Raw genomic sequence first — 18,394 nt, 5'->3', positions numbered from 1 at the left:
CCGTCTAGCACTACAATATATGTAATGGAAGGATATAACGTTAAAAAAATGTGAATTAATAAAGTACTTTTTGCGTGGTGTACTTTTAAAATAAATTTCTGCAATTAATAGAAATTGGCATGTGAAACGTAAATATTGGACATATAATACGAATAAAGTATAGGAGTCTGTAAGAATCTAAGCTCTGTTAATGTAGCCATTATGTATAAGATGGCGCTACGAAAAATATTATATACATATGCAAAATTCAGGAGCGTAATGGCCCGTTTGAAACTTTCCTTTGGAAATTTCGGTACTGTATAGAGTACTAACGTTTTGAGGGATGCGGGTGGTTCATTATTATAGCAGGGCGTACTTGGAATAATATATTGTTTTCACCAAGTTGAAAAAATTTTCTTTGAATTATTGTTTTCACCCAATTTTGAAAAAATGTGAAAACTTTGAATTATCCACGTCCGTCTGTCTGTAATCACAACTCCTCCGTCAATATACCAGCTAGAATGACAAATGAGGTGTCAAATGAAAGCTTATAATCCAAGGATGGTACTAAAGGTGATAACTTTGATCTAGGCTGTTTGTCCGTCGGTCTGTCCGACCGCCAATATAACTTCTCCGTCATTATACCAGGTAGAATGACAAATGAGGTGTCAAATGAAAGCTTATAATCCAAGGATGGTTGGTGAAAGGTGAGAAATTTGACCTAGGCTGTCTGTCCGTCTGTCCATCCGACCGCGAATATAACTCCTCTGTCATTGACAAATGAGGCGTCAAATGAAAGCTTATAATCCAAGGATGGTACTAAAGGTGATAACTTTGATCTAGGCTGTTTGTCCGTCGGTCTGTCCGACCGCCAATATAACTTCTCCGTCATTATACCAGGTAAAATGACAAATGAGGTGTCAAATGAAAACTTATAATCCAAGGATGGTACTAAAGGTGATAACTTTGATCTAGGCTGTCTGTCCGTCGGTCTGTCCGACCGTGAATATAACTTCTCCGTCATTATACCAGGTAGAATGACAAATGAGGTGTCAAATGAAAGCTTATAATCCAAGGATGGTACTAAGGGTCAGATATTTGACCTAGGCTGTCTGTACGTCGGTCGGTCCGTCCGACGGCGAATATAACTCCTTTGTCATTATACCAAGTAGAATGACAAATGAAGTGTCAAATGAAAGCATATAATCCAAGTATGGTACTAAAGGTGATAACTTTGATCTAGGCTGTCTGTCCGTCGGTCCGTCCGACCGCGAATATAACTCCTCCGTCATTATACCAGGCAGAATGACAAATGAGGTGTCAAATGAAAGCTTATAATGCAAGGATGATACTAAATGTGAGAAATTTGACCTAGGCTGGCTGTCCGTCGGTCTGTCCGACCGTGAATATAACTTATCCGTCATTATACCAGGTAGAATGATAAATGAGGTGTCAAATGAAAGCTTATAATACAAGGATGGTACTAGGGGACAGATATTTGACCTAGGCTGTCTGTACGTCGGTCGGTCCGTCCGACCGCGAATATAACTCCTTTGTCATTATACCAAGTAGAATGACAAATGAAGTGTCAAATGAAAGCAAATAATCCAAGTATGGTACTAAAGGTGATAACTTTGATCTAGGCTGTCTGTCCGTCGGTCCGTCCGACCGCGAATATAACTCCTCCGTCATTATACCAGGTAGAATGACAAATGAGGTGTCAAATGAAAGCTTATAATGCAAGGATGGTACTAAATGTGAGAAATTTGACCTAGGCTGTCTGTCGGTCCGACTGCCAATATAACTCCTCCGTCATTATACCAGGTAGAATGACAAATGAGGTGTCAAATGAAAGCTTATAATGCAAGGATGGTACTAAATGTGAGAAATTTGACCTAGGCTGGCTGTCCGTCTGTCCGTCCGACTGCGAATATAACTTCTCCGTCATTATACTAGGTAGAATGATAAATGAGGTGTCGAATGGAAGCTTATAATCCAAGGATGGTACTAAATGTGCCAAATTTGACCTTGGACTTCCGGTTTTAGAAATGCGACCAGAAGTACTGTTTTAAAGTCACCGGAATAGTACACGTGATATATTATTCGACGCTACTTCGCAAGAAGAAAACAAATATATACTTCCGGTTTCATGACTGTCTGTTCATCTGTCTTTACATCCGCGAATACAACTCCTCCATTATTAATACAGATAGAATGACAAATGGGGTGTCGAATGAAAGCCTATAACCCAAGGATGGTATTAAAGATTAGAAATTTGACATCGGATTTTCGGTTTTAGAGTTCAACCGTATGAACTGTTCTAAAGTCACCGAAATAGTATAAGCGATATATCATTCGACGTGCCTTAGCAAGATGAGAAAAAATTTTGGTTTTGGTTTTTATATCATCTCCGCTTAAAAAGGTATAACCAGAAGTGCCGGTATAGTCGCAGAAATAGTACATGAAACACATCAATCGAAGCGTATTGAAAAGTTGAGTTGTAATCTTTAATTCCTGTTTTGAAGTCATTTCTGTTTAAACAATGATGATCCAAAGTTTAGTCAAAATGACTCAAAATTAGTAAAATCGTATATCGATCGACGCAAAGTTACACGAAGCGTTCAAATATCGACTTCCGGTTCTACTTTAGATTACTTTGGGTAAAAATCTAGGACTTACGAAGTCCAATTACTTGTTACTTTTATTACTCTCGCTTGCAAACGGTTGAAGTGTAGAGTCGATTTATTAAATGAGGACACTGCTCGCAATAAGAAATGTATGGCGAGCGGTGCCCTTATCTAATATTTCGACTTTAACAGGTAATGGATGTCTTCCAAAAAGCCGATAAACTAGTTCAGAACGCCTATTAGTTTGCGCAATATTAAAATAGAGGTACCAAAATTTATCTGCGCCAACTTATTCCCGTTTTGAACTAGTTTACGGCTTGTTGAATCATACTCAATAACTCTACGATTTAATGAGTGAAATTAATAAAATGAAGTAAAAGCTCAGACTAAATATTTGGAGTATTTGTTCTGTACCACCCAATGGGTTAATACGATTTGGAGCGAAGACTCCAAAAATTTTGAGTCTGAGCTTTGACTTCTCTTTTTTAATATCGATCACTAATTGGCACATGAAGGGCGAGGAGAATCATTTAAAGTTGTTATTTTAAATCAATTTGTTTATTAAATGTTTTAACGAACAGAAAACGCTCCATGTATTTTGTCGAACAGAACTTCCAATTGATTTGTTACTGTTTCATTAAACTCTCATGCAAAAATTAGACTGCTATTATTTATCAAAAATATAATTCCTGTCATTTGACATGTTCTTCGTGTTGGACTTATTAAAATGCTCAGTCTGATTTTTGCATAAGAGTTTAATGAAATGGTAACAAATCAATTGGAAGTTCTGTCTGACAAAATACATGGAATGTTTTCGTAATCTGACGTTCCAAATTTTTTACCTGTTCCATAATTAAAGCTTCGCCTGTTTCAGTGTTCCCGTACATCAAAGTTTGTCCGACTAGACACAGTTAAGTTACAAATTTTCAGCTTGCTATTAATCAACTTCTTTTTTGTACGCGAGATCCAGGCCCATAATTCAAATTTAATTTATAAATAAGTGATTTTTACTTCAGGCCAGCCATTAATATGAAACATTTTATTTTAGGGAATATGAAGATCATATTTATTAAAAGTTCATTTCATCTGACATTGAAATAGATATGACAAACATGATTCTCTGAGCTGAGCTAAATTTTTAAATTCACAGTCAAAGAAAGCCGCGAAACCATTAGTTTTTAATTATGTAATTTTTTATACTCCACTTTGAGGAGAGTGTCGTAATCGGGAATTGACTCATCACTTTTATGTTAATGTTATGGTATGTTATGATTAGATATTAAATTGCCATCACAAATTTCCGAGGATTTTTCTTTCTTTGCAAAGTACCTAATTTTTAAACAATACAGGGAAGTATTAAATGAATTTTAATACAAACGTATTAAAAATACCAATGAAAATAATTTTTTGAAGTTATACTTCCTTAGGCGCGATTTCATTGAGGGTGAAATTTTATTAATCTGCGCGCATGCGCACACAGACAGTATGGAGTTCGTTACTAAATGTTTTAATTTATGTATGTATCAGTCCAGAAAAGGTGTGGAAAGAATATATTAGTGTTTTTAAATATATTTTTCTACAAACGTGTTCAAAATGCTACTTTAGCATTGTCAAAAAAAGTGAATTGTCAAATTGTGAAACGTCAAAATATTTATATTTCATTCAAAGGTGGTTTGAAAGTTTTTTTAAAATCTAATTTAAACTGTATTATTGCATTTTAACACGTTTTTAGAAAAAAAAAACTATTAAAATTTGTTAGAATATACAAAAATAAAAGTATATGTTATTCTGATTTACGTATTGACAATATAGGCAGTTTTGATGTAATGTCAAGAAAAATATAAAAATGGAATGTCAGTCAAGTTCAAGTAAAAGTTTTTGTAGGTATTGTCCTGTAATTGAGAATGAATAAATTATAATTGTTGATATATAGGTAAGACGTTTGTAGAAAAAATATTGTATGATATAGGTAGGTGTTAAAAAGTATATTTTTAAGGCACTTATGTGAATTGCAGAATGAGCGAAGCGAATCTTTCACACGAAACCTTCACATACGTGCTTTAAAATTGTACTTTTAACATTTTATATCATAAATAGGTAACTATTATTAAAACTTTTGTGTATTTGGACTTGTCTACCTCGGAAATAAAATAATAAGTAATATTATTTAAAGTATTTTATAATTCACTTCGTCTGTTTGTCACTATCTCTGAGTAATCTTGTAGCCCGGATAAAGAAAATGGTATAGCTCAGTGGTAGAGCGTTGGACTGGAGATCAAGAGGACCCCGGTTCGAATCCTGGTGTTTTCTAATCTTTTTTTAATTTTTGGTATTGTTTTAATAAAAATTTTTGGAAAATAGTAAGTAAAAATTAATTTAATCTTTAAATAAAATACAAATAAACTGTCCGAAAGTATATTTATTTCATTGAAATCATATTTAGAAGTATAACTTCTTACGTGCGTACAAAGTATACACACATTCTTTTTTTGTTAACAATGTAGCAAAAATATTCAATATAATGGAAATTTCCAAAAATCACTAGAATTGGGTCTATTTTGAAAAGTTATCACTATTTCACTAAATTGTTAAAAAATCACTAGATCTAGTGAAATTTCACTAGACCTGGTAACACTGAGTCGGGCTTCTTCAGCCCTATTTAAATATAAAGTTTCTTTTGAAAATAGCCGACAAATTAAAATATTAATTGCCGCCGCCCTACCGCAAACAACTGCTGTTTAAAAAACACCGCCAAAAATCTTTAAAGAATTATCATTGATTTTACTGCTCGATCCTCGTTCCCAGTTGTTTACAGTAGGAATCGATTGTAGCGTCGCCGGTACCACTTCCTGCCAATTAGGAGTTCGCATGGCACGTGCCGCTTGCTTTCATGTAGGCCGCTTTTGGGGCAATTTAAAGAAATAGTAAAATAAATGATAATTTACAACTTTTATTACACAAGATATTACCCAATACATAAATAAATCAATTTTTAATATATTATAACATTTTAATAAAACTAGACATTTAGACAAATTTGAGTGATATAATTGTTCTTCCCTGGTATAATTTTATAATATTTGGACATGAAAAGTAGGTAACAAACTATGATGAACCAATATGCGAAATAGTTCATGTGGTGAGACCGCTCCCGTCCGAAAAAAAATATGATTCGGTTTCTTTGTGGATTCCTTATCAAAAATGTCCCCTTCAAACAAATCTGAAGGGTGCCGGGCAAAATTTTGGAGCAGAATTTGTTTAAATAATTTTTTTAAACAAATACAAAAGATTACATTTTTTTGTTCTGGAACATATATTTTTAGGTTTTCAAGGTCATTCTAAACATGAAAGGTATCTTTCAATTTTTCTTAAGAATTGATAGTTTTCGAGTTATAGGCGATTTAAAATCTGAAAAATGCGAAAATACGCATTTTCGAGGCTAAAAACTCATATTTAAATTAGTATTCTTGAAGTTACCAGATACTTAAATTGAACATTAATATTCAAGATTCTCAAGAGTGATCGCGTCTAACCTTAATTTATACCGTTTTTTTAGTTGTTAAATATGCATGTTTATCCGATTTTTTTGTCGGTGCGGCGAGCTCTATTTCAAAAATCTTCTAGTTTCCTCCAAATAATATTTTTTCTCGATTCTTTGTGATATTTTAAATAAAATAAGTTTCTCGACATTTTTCTCCAAAGTTAATGGTTGTAAAGTTATAAGCGATTTAAAATCCGAAAATGCCGAAACAACGCATTTTTGGATTTTAAGTCGCTTATAACTTTAAAACTGTTAACTTTTGAGAAAAATGTCAAGAAATTTATTTTATTTAAAATGTCCCAAAAAATCTAGAAAAAATATTTTTTGGAGGAAAATTGGAGATTTTTGAAATAGAGCGCGCCGCACCGACAAAAAAATCGGATGGACATGCATATTTAACAATTAAAACACGACGGTTTAAATTAGGGTTAGACACAATCACTCTTCAGAATCTTGAAGCTGAATGTTTAAACTTCAATTTAAGAATCTGGCAACCTCAAAAGTTCTAATTTAAATATGAGTTTTTAGGCCTGGAAAATGAGCATTTTCGCACTTTTCAGATTTTAAATCGCCTATAACTCGAAAACTATCAATTTTTGAAAAAAATTACAAGATACCTTTCTTGTTTAGAATGGCCCACTAAACTTAAAAATATATGTTCCGGGGCAAAAAAACGTGATCTTTTCTATTTGCTTATAAAAATTGTTTAAACAATTTCTGCCCAAAAATTCTGCCCGGCACCCTTCAGATTTGTTTAGAGGGGACATTTTTGAATAGTAATCCACAAAGAAACCAAATCAGAAATTTTTCCAGACGGGAGCGGTCTCACCACATGAACTAAAATAGATTTCTCCAATACTTTTGGTTTAGATTTTACCACGAGATACGAGCACAGTATTTATCCAAGTAAAATTTTCAGCGAGACCCCGTCCTTAAACCGCCTAGAAAATTAAAAGTTCGCACCTGATATATAAAACGATTTCGAGTCGTCTTAGCGAGGCCGCACCTGCATATTCTCTGTACTTAACTAAACTATCGACTCACTAAAAAGTCTGCCGTTTGCGGCCTCGCTTAGATATCTATTGCGTTATTTCTCCGATAGAGGCAGCATCTCTCGGGAAAGAATCTTTTCTCTCTGTTGCACCGCCAGTTGGGGACCTCTCTTTCATACAACGGCCGGCCTTCAGAGATATGTCAACAATAAATCAGGCTAGGGATATGCCACTCAATGCATCGGGGTGTATCGCCAATATAAAGTACAGTGGTCTAGCTATCTTTGTCTGTCGTGCGAGTGTGAGCGTATCTACCAAAAGTTGGGAGTAATGGAACGAGAGTGACACAGAGGCGGCAGCCATCATATGCTATAGAGAGAAAGCTAAGCGCCGGTAAAGAGAGATAGATATACCATCGACCCGAACTGCTCCGCCTTACCTATTTTTCGGACCTGGCCTAATCTATTGTTTTATTATATCTATGGGCATTAACCTCAAAATTGACAACTCATTTCGACTGACACAAATAAACGTCAAAATATGACAATGTAGGTAGTAGCTAAATATTTTTAGCCTAAGGTAATGGGAAAACTGAAATTAGTTTTTAAATAAAAAATATTTTAAAAATTAAAGTAAAATTATTAACTCATTAATCATAAACTTGGTTTTTAATTAATTTTTGGACAGCTTTGCTTCAAAACTCACTTATTCTATTCGTTCTAACAGCTCTATTCTATTGCACCAAAAGCTCGTACTCGAACAAAAGCTTCAACTAACACAAGTTAGCGCAGTTGCCACAATTCTCTCAATGTATATTCCCTATGTCCAGCTGAACGATTGACGTACTGTATGTGTGTGAAATATCTCGATAACATATTCAAAATTAAACCTGCAATCTTGGAACGCGTTTTCCGCACGCCGATGTAGCCTCTTAAGAATACAAAATATAAATATTACAAATAGTAAAAACATAAGTGTGGATGCAAACTAGGTCTTTCTTTGTTTATGTTATCCATTTAAGGGTAAATCCAAAGGATGCCATGGCTAGGACATGCCCAGAGACAAGAAGTTGCAAAAACAGAAAAATGCCAAAAGCCATTCTTAAATCACTAAATGTATATTATTTCTCTATATTTTTAAAAATCCTTTTATTATTTACAGTACATTATTAGTATTTATTTGTCTTTTCGAATGTCTTTCATTGGTTTTATTTACATTTCCTTTTTGTTTTTTATGTTCTTCTTCTTCTTCACGTACCATATCAGAATTATCCGACGTTGGTGATCACCATTGTGAAGGCTTCTCGATCTTCTACAATATGGAATAATTGTCCTGAATTTGATATCTCTGTCAATTCACATATGTTTTCTAACCAAGAGACTTGTTTTCGTTTTACACCTCTACGGCCCTCTATTTGGCCTTTAAGAATCAGTTGTAATATTTTATATCTATTTCCCCTCACTGCATGTCCCAGATATGACATCTTCCGGTGTTTAACAGTTTTTAACAGTGGCGGCTCGTATCACTTTAAGTAGGTCGTGCCAGAATTCGGGCAGCTGCCTAAACTTTTAGTGACGGGTTCACGATATTGTCAAAAAAGGTATAAAATAGAAATTTAAAAAGGTACGGATACTTTTACATTATGCAGGTATATACCATTTCTGGGGTGTCAAGAAATTTAATTTAAAATGCATTCAATGGTTGATTTGACATCATGCCCGTCCAGCAAGTAAAATCTCCAAAATCTCTCAATTTATCGCCCTTTACACAAATATCGGAAAACTATAACTAACTGAAATTCACCAGCGACGTCTGTCGTTTCATCGGCAATCACTGCAACACAAAGATAATTTTCAATTTATTTCCTTATTTCCTCGCGATAGGGATGGCGGTTTTTGACAAAACACCGGTTTTCGGTTACACCGGTTTTTTTTGCTTACGGTTTAACCTGGCGGTTATAACCGGCCAAAAAAAAACCGGTTTTTGGAAAAACCGGTTTTCGGTTTTTTTAATCAAATAGGTTACAAAGTTACATTTACAATACACTTTAGTTTGCGATACTCCATCCGACTCGATATCAATATGATAAAAATTAGTACTATCGAAAGAACCTGTATTACTTTTAACACGTTTGTATATTTGTAGAATACGTACATTTGAACTCATTTAATACTTTCTGTATAAGTGTATCGTTTTGAAAACGTAGCGAAATTCTTGGAGATTCATATTAGTCTGGGCTGATTATCGGAGAATAGGCCATTTTTTTTTTTTTTTTTTTTTTTTTTTATTTTAACCCCACATTTATTACAATCTATCTATACAATCTAAACCTAAATGTTTAGGTAGATAACAGACAATAAGTAATAGGACTGACAATAATTAGGAATGACATTGTGGACTTAAAAATGCAAGATAATAATAAAGAAATTTATAAGATGGAATATTTACTCAACGCAAAAATTGATGTCGAAGCCCCAAGGCTAAAAAGAGAATTAGTACAATGTACCAGATGTCAAAGATATGGTCACACAAAAAATTTCTGCTATCATCAATACAGGTGTGTAAAATGTGCTCTAAATCACAAAACAGCTGATTGCCCTAACAAAATTAGATCTGATCTAGTAAAGTGTGTACTTTGCGGTAAAAACCACCCAGCGAATTACAGAGGATGCAGTGTACATAAACAACTGCAAGAAGCAAGATTTCCAACCTTAAGAAAGAAAGAGTCACCGAATCAACTACAAAACCAACAGCTACCAGTGGCTACAACAAATATAAGTACAACACAAAGACCTACATATGCTCAAATGGTAAATACCAACCAACAAGATATTACAATGGTCACTCAGGCAAATGACATGCAGGAGTTAAAGAATATGATGAAAGGGCTTATGGAACAAATGAGCACCATGCTAAACTTATTAACAACACTTGTCTCAAAAATGAACTAATGGCTAATACACTAAAATTTGCCATATGGAATGCTAATGGCTTGACACAACACAAACATGAGTTGTATGCATTTATAGCTAATCACCAATTAGACATAATACTGATTTCAGAAACACACTTCACGAAAAAAAGTTTCATAAAATTTCACAACTATAAAATATATCACACAACACATCCAGATGGAACTGCACATGGTGGGACAGCAATCATTATAAGAAACAACATCAAACATTACCAGACAACTCACTATCAAAAAGCACATATTCAGGCCACAAATGTAGTTGTAGAAGACTGGACAGGACCTATAACTTTTTCAGCTATATATTGTCCACCAAAACATTCAATTAAACAACCAGAATTTAAAACCTTTTTTGATACACTTGGACTTAGGTTTATTTGTGGCGGAGACTACAATTCAAAACATCTAATGTGGGGATCTAGACTTATTAATACCAAAGGCCGTGAACTACAAAAAGAAATACTAATAGATAATCTGAACATAGTAACCACAAGGGGGCCAACATACTGGCCTACAGACCCTGCGAAAATTCCAGATCTCCTCGATTTTGTTATAGTGAGAGGAATAAATGAAAAATACTTTAAACCAAAGTCTTGTTACGATTTATCCTCTGACCATTCACCTGTTATCATAACTGTAAGCAAAAACATAACAAAAATAGAAAGGAGCTGTATATTACACAACAACAAAACAAATTGGAGTTATTTTAGATATCAAGTAAATAATCAAATCAATTTAGACATCCCACTAAAGACCGATAAACAAATCGAACAAGCAGTAGAACATTTTAACACAGTTTTACAGGAAGCAGCATGGAACTCAACACCATTACCTACAAATCGACATATGAACAAACACTGTTCCAATACAATACATGAAAAAATAATTGAGAAAAGAAGACTCAGAAAACAATGGCAATTATCAAGATCACCTCAAAGTAAAACAAACCTCAATAAAGCACAAAAAGACCTAAAAAAATTGATAATAGCAGAAAAAAATGCAAGCTTTCAGGAATACCTACAAAAACTAGATGCAACTCAAGCTACTGACTACTCGTTATGGAAGGCTACAAGGACTCTACGAAGGCAGAACTATACAGTCCCACCACTAAGAACACAAACAGGACAATGGGCGAGAAGTCCTCTAGAAAAGGCCGAAACATTTGCGACACACCTTAAAAAAGTCTTTACATCAAATGAGGGAAGTTACTCACTACAAACTGAAGAAGAAATTATTTCGATACTTACAAAACCTTATCAACTAGAACTTCCTGAAAAAAGATTCACAAAAAATGAGGTAAAAAATATTATACAACACAACATCGATCCAAAAAAGGCTCCAGGATACGACCTGATTACAGGAAAAACTCTTCAGCAACTCCCAGAGAAAGGCTTCCAATTTCTGACACAGTTATTTAACTCTATAATGAGACTAGGTCATTTCCCATCACAGTGGAAACTAGCACAAATAACAATGATACCAAAGCCAGGAAAAGAACCAGAAAATGTACAGTCCTACCGTCCTATTAGTCTTCTTCCCGTGGTATCCAAAGTTTTTGAAAAGCTGACACTTACTAAGCTAATGCCTATACTAGAAAACAAAAAACTAATACCACCACACCAATTTGGGTTTATAAAACAACATTCAACAATACAACAGGTACATAGAATTGTAGAGAGAATCAACGAGGACTTTGAAAATAATAGGTACTGCTCGGCGGTATTTCTGGACGTAAGTCAGGCATTTGATAAAGTCTGGCATAAAGGCCTATTATGTAAACTAAAACAGAATTTACCTACAAATTACTATATACTCTTAAAGTCATATATCACCAACAGAAACTTCCAGGTAAAGTATGAGAATGAATACACAAACATACAACAAATTCTCGCTGGGGTGCCCCAAGGAAGTGTACTAGGACCTATATTATACCTTATATTCACTGCTGACTTACCGACAGATACACATATCACTACAGCCACATTTGCGGATGATACGGCAATACTATCATCGAACAAAAATCCCAAAATAGCCTCAGAAATCTTACAAAATAATCTAAATAAAATTCAACAATGGATGACAAAATGGAGAGTCAAAATTAATGAAAACAAATCGCTACACCTAACATTTACCACGCGTAGGGAAACATGTCCGGCTGTATACTTAAACGATAAAGGAATCCCACAAGGGGATGAAGTCAAATATCTAGGTATGTACTTGGACAGAAGATTAAACTGGAGGAAGCATATATTTACTAAGCGAAAACAACTGGGTCATAAGTTAAGAACCATATATTGGCTGTTGGGCAAAAAATCAAAACTATCAACTGAAAATATAATATTAATCTACAAATCCATCCTAAAACCAGTGTGGACTTATGGGATAGAATTATGGGGAACCGCCGCACATTCCAACATTGAAATCATACAAAGATTTCAGTCCAAAATATTGAGATCAATACTAGGAGTTCCATGGTTCATAACCAATGAAGCCATCCATCGGGACGCCGGACTACCATACGTCAAAGATGACATCAAAAAGTGCGCGAAAAAACATACAGAAAAACTTAAAGTGCATCCAAACGTGTTAGCAAAAAATTTAGTGAATAAACCGCGTACTGTTCGTAGGTTAAAACGAAAAGTTCCGTTAGAGTTAAGTGAACAATAGGTACTAAATTAATGTGTATAAGTTTATGTCAGAAATAGTCAGTGTTGTAGGCTAAGTTTTAAAAAAGGGGTGCATCACTGGATGCCTCCCTACATGTCATTCCTAATTATTGTCAGGCCATTTTTGGGAAAAGTTATTTACCAGCAATTTTATTGCTGGAATCGAATTATAAGATCCTATATATTAATAATATAGGTATGCAAAGTCCTCAGATAGTGTGCTACTTTTTTTATAAACAAAATGGCGCCCGAAAATCGTGTTTTTTTCAATTATTGCTCTAGAACTCCGAAGATTTTAACTTTACAACAAAAATACTCAAATAAAAATTCACCGTGATTAAATTCTGCATAGATACGTGTTTCTCCCGATCTGCTCCATTGAAAATTTTCCTCGGAAAATGCGGGTTTTCCTAACAAAATCTTTAATTTTCAAATAAAGTTTTAGATAAGTAATTATTTGCCAATAATTAAATAATTTGGTGACTTAAAAGCCTTCTTGGTTTATATTATAGTTCCAGAAGCTGGTGAAAGTTAAACCAATATTTTAGCAACAATTCAATTGTTAATTAATAATTTACGGTCGCAATAATAACCAAAATAATTATGATACACTGATCAAACTTTGAAATCTTATAAAGATGAGATGCCTATTTAATATTTTGTCGACAAAATATAAATTTTTTATTGTTTTGCATAATCTTTAAATGTTTAAAAAAAATAGTTATAAACAAATTAACTTTTCTCAGAAAGTTTTTATTATATTATAATTTTAAAAAATAGCTAAAATGCGCATTTCAATGAAAATGAATGCTTTAAAACTTTTTTGCAACCATTTGCAAAAAAGTTATGAAACAGCAAAGTAAACATACGATTACTACGGTGTTAAATTTTTTTTTAAATTCTTTCAAAGCGTAGAAGTGAGTTTAAAGTACAAGCTAATTATTTATAAAACAATATCGATTATCAGCTTAATGGTTGTATTTTAATTAAAGATTATAAATATATTTTTTTGTAATTTACACGCGCGAAAGTAGAATAATACAGTACCGTAGCTACCCGCCCACATACACAACTCGCGCGAGTTTAAGCGTGTCAGTCGCTTCGAGTGAACATTTTATCTCCGGCTCTGTATCAAGCCTACTTTCGCGCTAAAAATTACAAAAAAAGTAATTTTAATCTTTGATTAAAATATAACCATTGCACTAATTGTTGACATTCTTTGTGAGTAATTAGATTGTACCATAGACTCACTTTTAAGCTTTGAAACAATTAAAACAACTTATAAACAATGGAGATATCGCATATTTATTTTACTGTTTCCTAACTTTTTTGCAAATGGTTGGAAAATTTTTTTAAAGCATTCATTTTCAAGACCTATGAAATACGCATTTTAAATATTTTTTAAAATTAGAATATAATAAACAATTTCTAAGAAATGTTAATTTGTTTATAACAATTTTTTTTAAACATTTAAAGATTATGCAGAAAAATGAAAAATTTATATTTTGTCGACAAAATATTAAATAGGCATCACACCTTTATAATCTTTCTAAGTTTGATCAATGTCTCATGATTATTTTGGTTGTTATTGCGACTGTAAATTGTTAATTAACAATTGAATTGTTGCTAAAATATTAGTTTCATTTTAACCGGCTTCTGAATTTATAATCTATACCAAGAAAGCTTTTATTTCACCAAGCTACATAATTATTGATAAATCATTACTGGCCCAAAAAATTTATTTGAAAATTCGAGATTTTGTTGCGAAAACCCACATTTTCCGAGGAAAATTTTCGTCGGAGCAAATCGGGAAAAACAAGCCTCTATGTAGAATTAAATTGGGGTGAATTTTGATTTGAGTATTTTTGGTGTAAAGTTAAAATCTTCGGAGTTATAGAGCAATAATTGAAAAAAATACGATTTGTCGGCGCCATTTTGTTTATAAAAAAAGTAGCACACTATCTGTGGACATTGCATACCTATATTAATAATATATAGGATCTTATAATTCGATTAAAGCAATAAAATTGCTGGTAAATAACCTTTCTTTGTACTTTACTAATTAGACCAACGTATTATAACTATTTTTTTTTTCAAAATTTAAAGATTATGCAAAAAAAAGAAAAAATTATATTTTGTCGATAAAATATTAAACAAGCATCTCATCTTTATAATCTTTATAAGTTTGATCAATGTATCATGATTATTTTGGTTATTATTGCGATCGTACATTGTTAATTAACAATTGAATTGTTGCTAAAATATTCGTTTAATTTTCACCGGCTTCTGGAATTACAATCTATACCAAGAAATCTTTGATGTCACTAAGTTATTTAATTATTGATTAATAATTACTTACCTAAAACTTTATTTGAAAATTATAGTTTTTGTTAGGAAAACCCGCATTTTCCGAGGAAAATTTTCGTCGGAGCTAATCGTGAAAAACATATCTCTATGCAGAATTTAATGGCGGTGAATTTTTATTTGGGTGTTTTTGTTGTAAAATTAAAATCTTCGGAGTTATAGAGCAATAATTGAAAAAAATACGATTTGTCGGCGCCATTTTGTTTATAGAAAAAGTAGCACACTATCTGCGGACTTTGCATACCTATATTATTAATATACAGGATCTTATAATTCGATTTCAGCAATAAAATTGCTGGTAAATAACTTTTCCATGAATTTTGCTAATTAGCCCAGAGTATATTTGTAATCAGTAATTCGATATTCTTAGTCAGAGCATTATTTTTGGTAATCAGAAAAAGTCATTCACCCACTTTCAATGTCAAGAGTTAAGTGTGAAAAATAGATGATGTTTGCGTCCAATTCAACCAGATCACTTCTTACGTAAATATTATGATTACAAATACCTTTTCAAAGAAATATTATAATAAAACTTAATAATTGTTTCTGGCTGATGCGAGATTTCACTTTCAGTTTTATTCTGTATTTTGTAAAATAAAATAAAATTTGAATTATGGTTTTATTTGGAATAATTACTTGAGAATAATAATTATGATTGGGATCGTAAATGATACCTAACCTAATCCTAATCACCGTAAAAACCTAATAACCGGTTTTTACTTTAAAAAGAAAAAACCGGTTATAACCGGGACAAAAAAAAACAACCGGTAAAACCGGTTATTGCGAAGTAAAAAAACCGGTTTTAAGTTTAAACCGGTAGGTTTTTCCCATCCCTATCGCGATAAACATCTAACATTCACTGAATAGTTCATTTTGGGTTGTTTTGAGGTACCTACCTTTAAAAGATTTGGAACTTAAAATATGAACTTAAGTCTTTGTCTAATTCGGCTAAAATTGAATAGTTCCTTAAAGATGTCTCTATTTTCTGAATTTTCCTTTTCGTCCTGATTTCACAAAACTAACTTGAAAGCTCCACAAAACCATATGGATACAATTTATAATTTGATTCGAAACATATCTATTCTTATTCACTTGTTCATTGTGTTTAATTAGACTATCACGATAAGCTGAATTTAACTTGGATTTTATTAAAAATTAAAAATTTTTCAATCATTTAAAAATATAATAATTTATAATAAAAAGTTTAATAATTAAAAATGTAATAATTATAAATACAAAAACGAGCGAGCGACCGCCTAAAGAAACTCGAAAATATAATGTACTACCCTGTACGACAATCTTTTTGGATCTACGATCCACTATCCACTATGATCATAGTAAAAAATATTACTCTAGCCAGGCAGGACTAGTCTCATTTAAACGTATATTATGCCTCCTCTACATATCAGCAGACGCGTCTGCGGATGCATCTGCCGATGTATCTGATGCCTCCTCTACATATCAGCAGACGCGTCTGCGGATGCATCTGCGGACGCATCTGCCGATGTATCTGATGCCTCCTCTACATATCAGCAGACGCGTCCGCGGATGACATCCCCGTATGCATCCGCAGATGTGTAGATGGGGTAATTTGGTCGTCTGTTGGTGGTCTGTTGTTTATTTTTCGCGTCATCAGATGCAAAAAATAAACAACAGACGACCAAATTACCCCATCTACACATCTGCGGATGCATACGGGGATGTCATCCGCGGACGCGTCTGCTGATATGTAGAGGAGGCATCAGATACATCGGCAGATGCGTCCGCAGATGCATCCGATGCTGATATGTAGAGGAGGCATTTAAAAGTGCAATATAGCTCTATCTCTATCACTTACATAGAATGCCCGTAAAATCTTTCTCTTTCTCTACATATCAGCAGACGCGTCTGCGGACGCATCTGCCGATGTATCTGATGCCTCCTCTACATATCAGCAGACGCGTCCGCGGATGACATCCCCGTATGCATCCGCAGATGTGTAGATGGGGTAATTTGGTCGTCTGTTATTTTTTGCATCTGCCGACGTGAAAAATAAACAACAGACCACCAACAGACGACCAAATTACCCCATCTACACATCTGCGGATGCATACGGGGATGGCATCCGCAGACGCGTCTGCTGATATGTAGAGGAGGCATCAGATACATCGGCAGATGCATCCGCAGATGCATCAGCAGACGCGTCTGCTGATATGTAGAGGAGGCATAAGACGAGCCACATAAGCATTTGGCACGATTATTCCGTCTGCTGTGAGTGACGATGGTTGTATTACACTACACAGTTGCCAGATTTTATATAATTTATAAAGAAAAAAGAAATACACACAAAAAATTAACAGGCATTAAAACGGTTTAAAGATAAAAAGAATATGTTTCTGCATAAAAATAAGGTAGTGCCATGCTCCATGGCACTACCTCACCGGCCGCCACTGGTTTTTAGCAGTTCTATATCTTTGTTGACTTCTTCATCAGTTTTTCTTGCTGTCCAAGGTATCTTTCTTGCTGTCCAAGCATGAGTCTATGAATCCACATTTCCAATGCTTCAATTCTGTTCATGATCGATACGTCTTATTATTTAGGCATATAAGTTAAGCTATTAATACATTATAACAATTTTTTTAGTTTGATGATGATGCTGAAAAAATCAAGAAGGACCTAGGCGCCCAGTGCCTACCTAAAGAAATGGGAGGTGTTGTGCCTTTACAAGAAATGGTGGAATTATTTAAAGAAGAATTGAAAGCCAAAAGGGAACGCATTCTTTCGTATGATAACATAAAACTGCTCAGTGATCAGGGAATTATAAGGAAGAAAAACCCTTCCACGGACAATATTGAAACTGGTAGTGTGAATGGTAGTTTTCGTAAATTAAATATTGATTAGGGTGTATTTATAAATGTGAACAGTTAGGCCTATAGGTTGTTAAAATATTTTGTAATTATTAATATTTAACAAAATAAATATATTATGAAACATGTTAATTTCCTCATCTTGTTCGTTCCGTTATCAGAAGTTTTCAGAAACATATGTATACAGGGTGTTTCATTAATAATTGTCCATATAGTAACTGGAGAAACCTTAGCACAAAATACGAAGATTTAACCTAAAACACTTAAATAAAATATGGTTCATTACTGAGTTATGTTTTATCTAAAAATTTAAAAATTATTTTTGCTCAATATTTTAAAACTATTCAAGGTATCCTTTTCATACTTGGTATAAAGTGCGACTACTATACACCTTACTAAATTATGATA

General features: G+C 33.5%; 1 protein-coding gene across 1 annotated transcript in view; it reads left to right on the top strand.

The window, feature by feature from the left end:
- The window catches only part of LOC126885274 (retinaldehyde-binding protein 1-like), a 98,840-nt gene extending 80,729 nt beyond the window's left edge, over positions 1–18,111 (top strand). The window contains exon 7 of the mRNA XM_050651761.1: positions 17,763–18,111. Coding sequence (XP_050507718.1) covers positions 17,763–18,020 — 258 coding nt within the window. The 3' untranslated portion in view covers positions 18,021–18,111. The remainder of the gene's footprint in view (positions 1–17,762) is intronic.
- Positions 18,112–18,394: the final 283 nt, after the last annotated feature.

Source organism: Diabrotica virgifera, chromosome 5 (assembly GCF_917563875.1).
Source record: "Diabrotica virgifera virgifera chromosome 5, PGI_DIABVI_V3a".
Taxonomy (NCBI): domain Eukaryota; kingdom Metazoa; phylum Arthropoda; class Insecta; order Coleoptera; family Chrysomelidae; genus Diabrotica; species Diabrotica virgifera.
The sequence above is the reverse complement of the archived record's forward strand: the minus strand, read 5'-3'. Positions and strand labels throughout refer to the sequence as shown.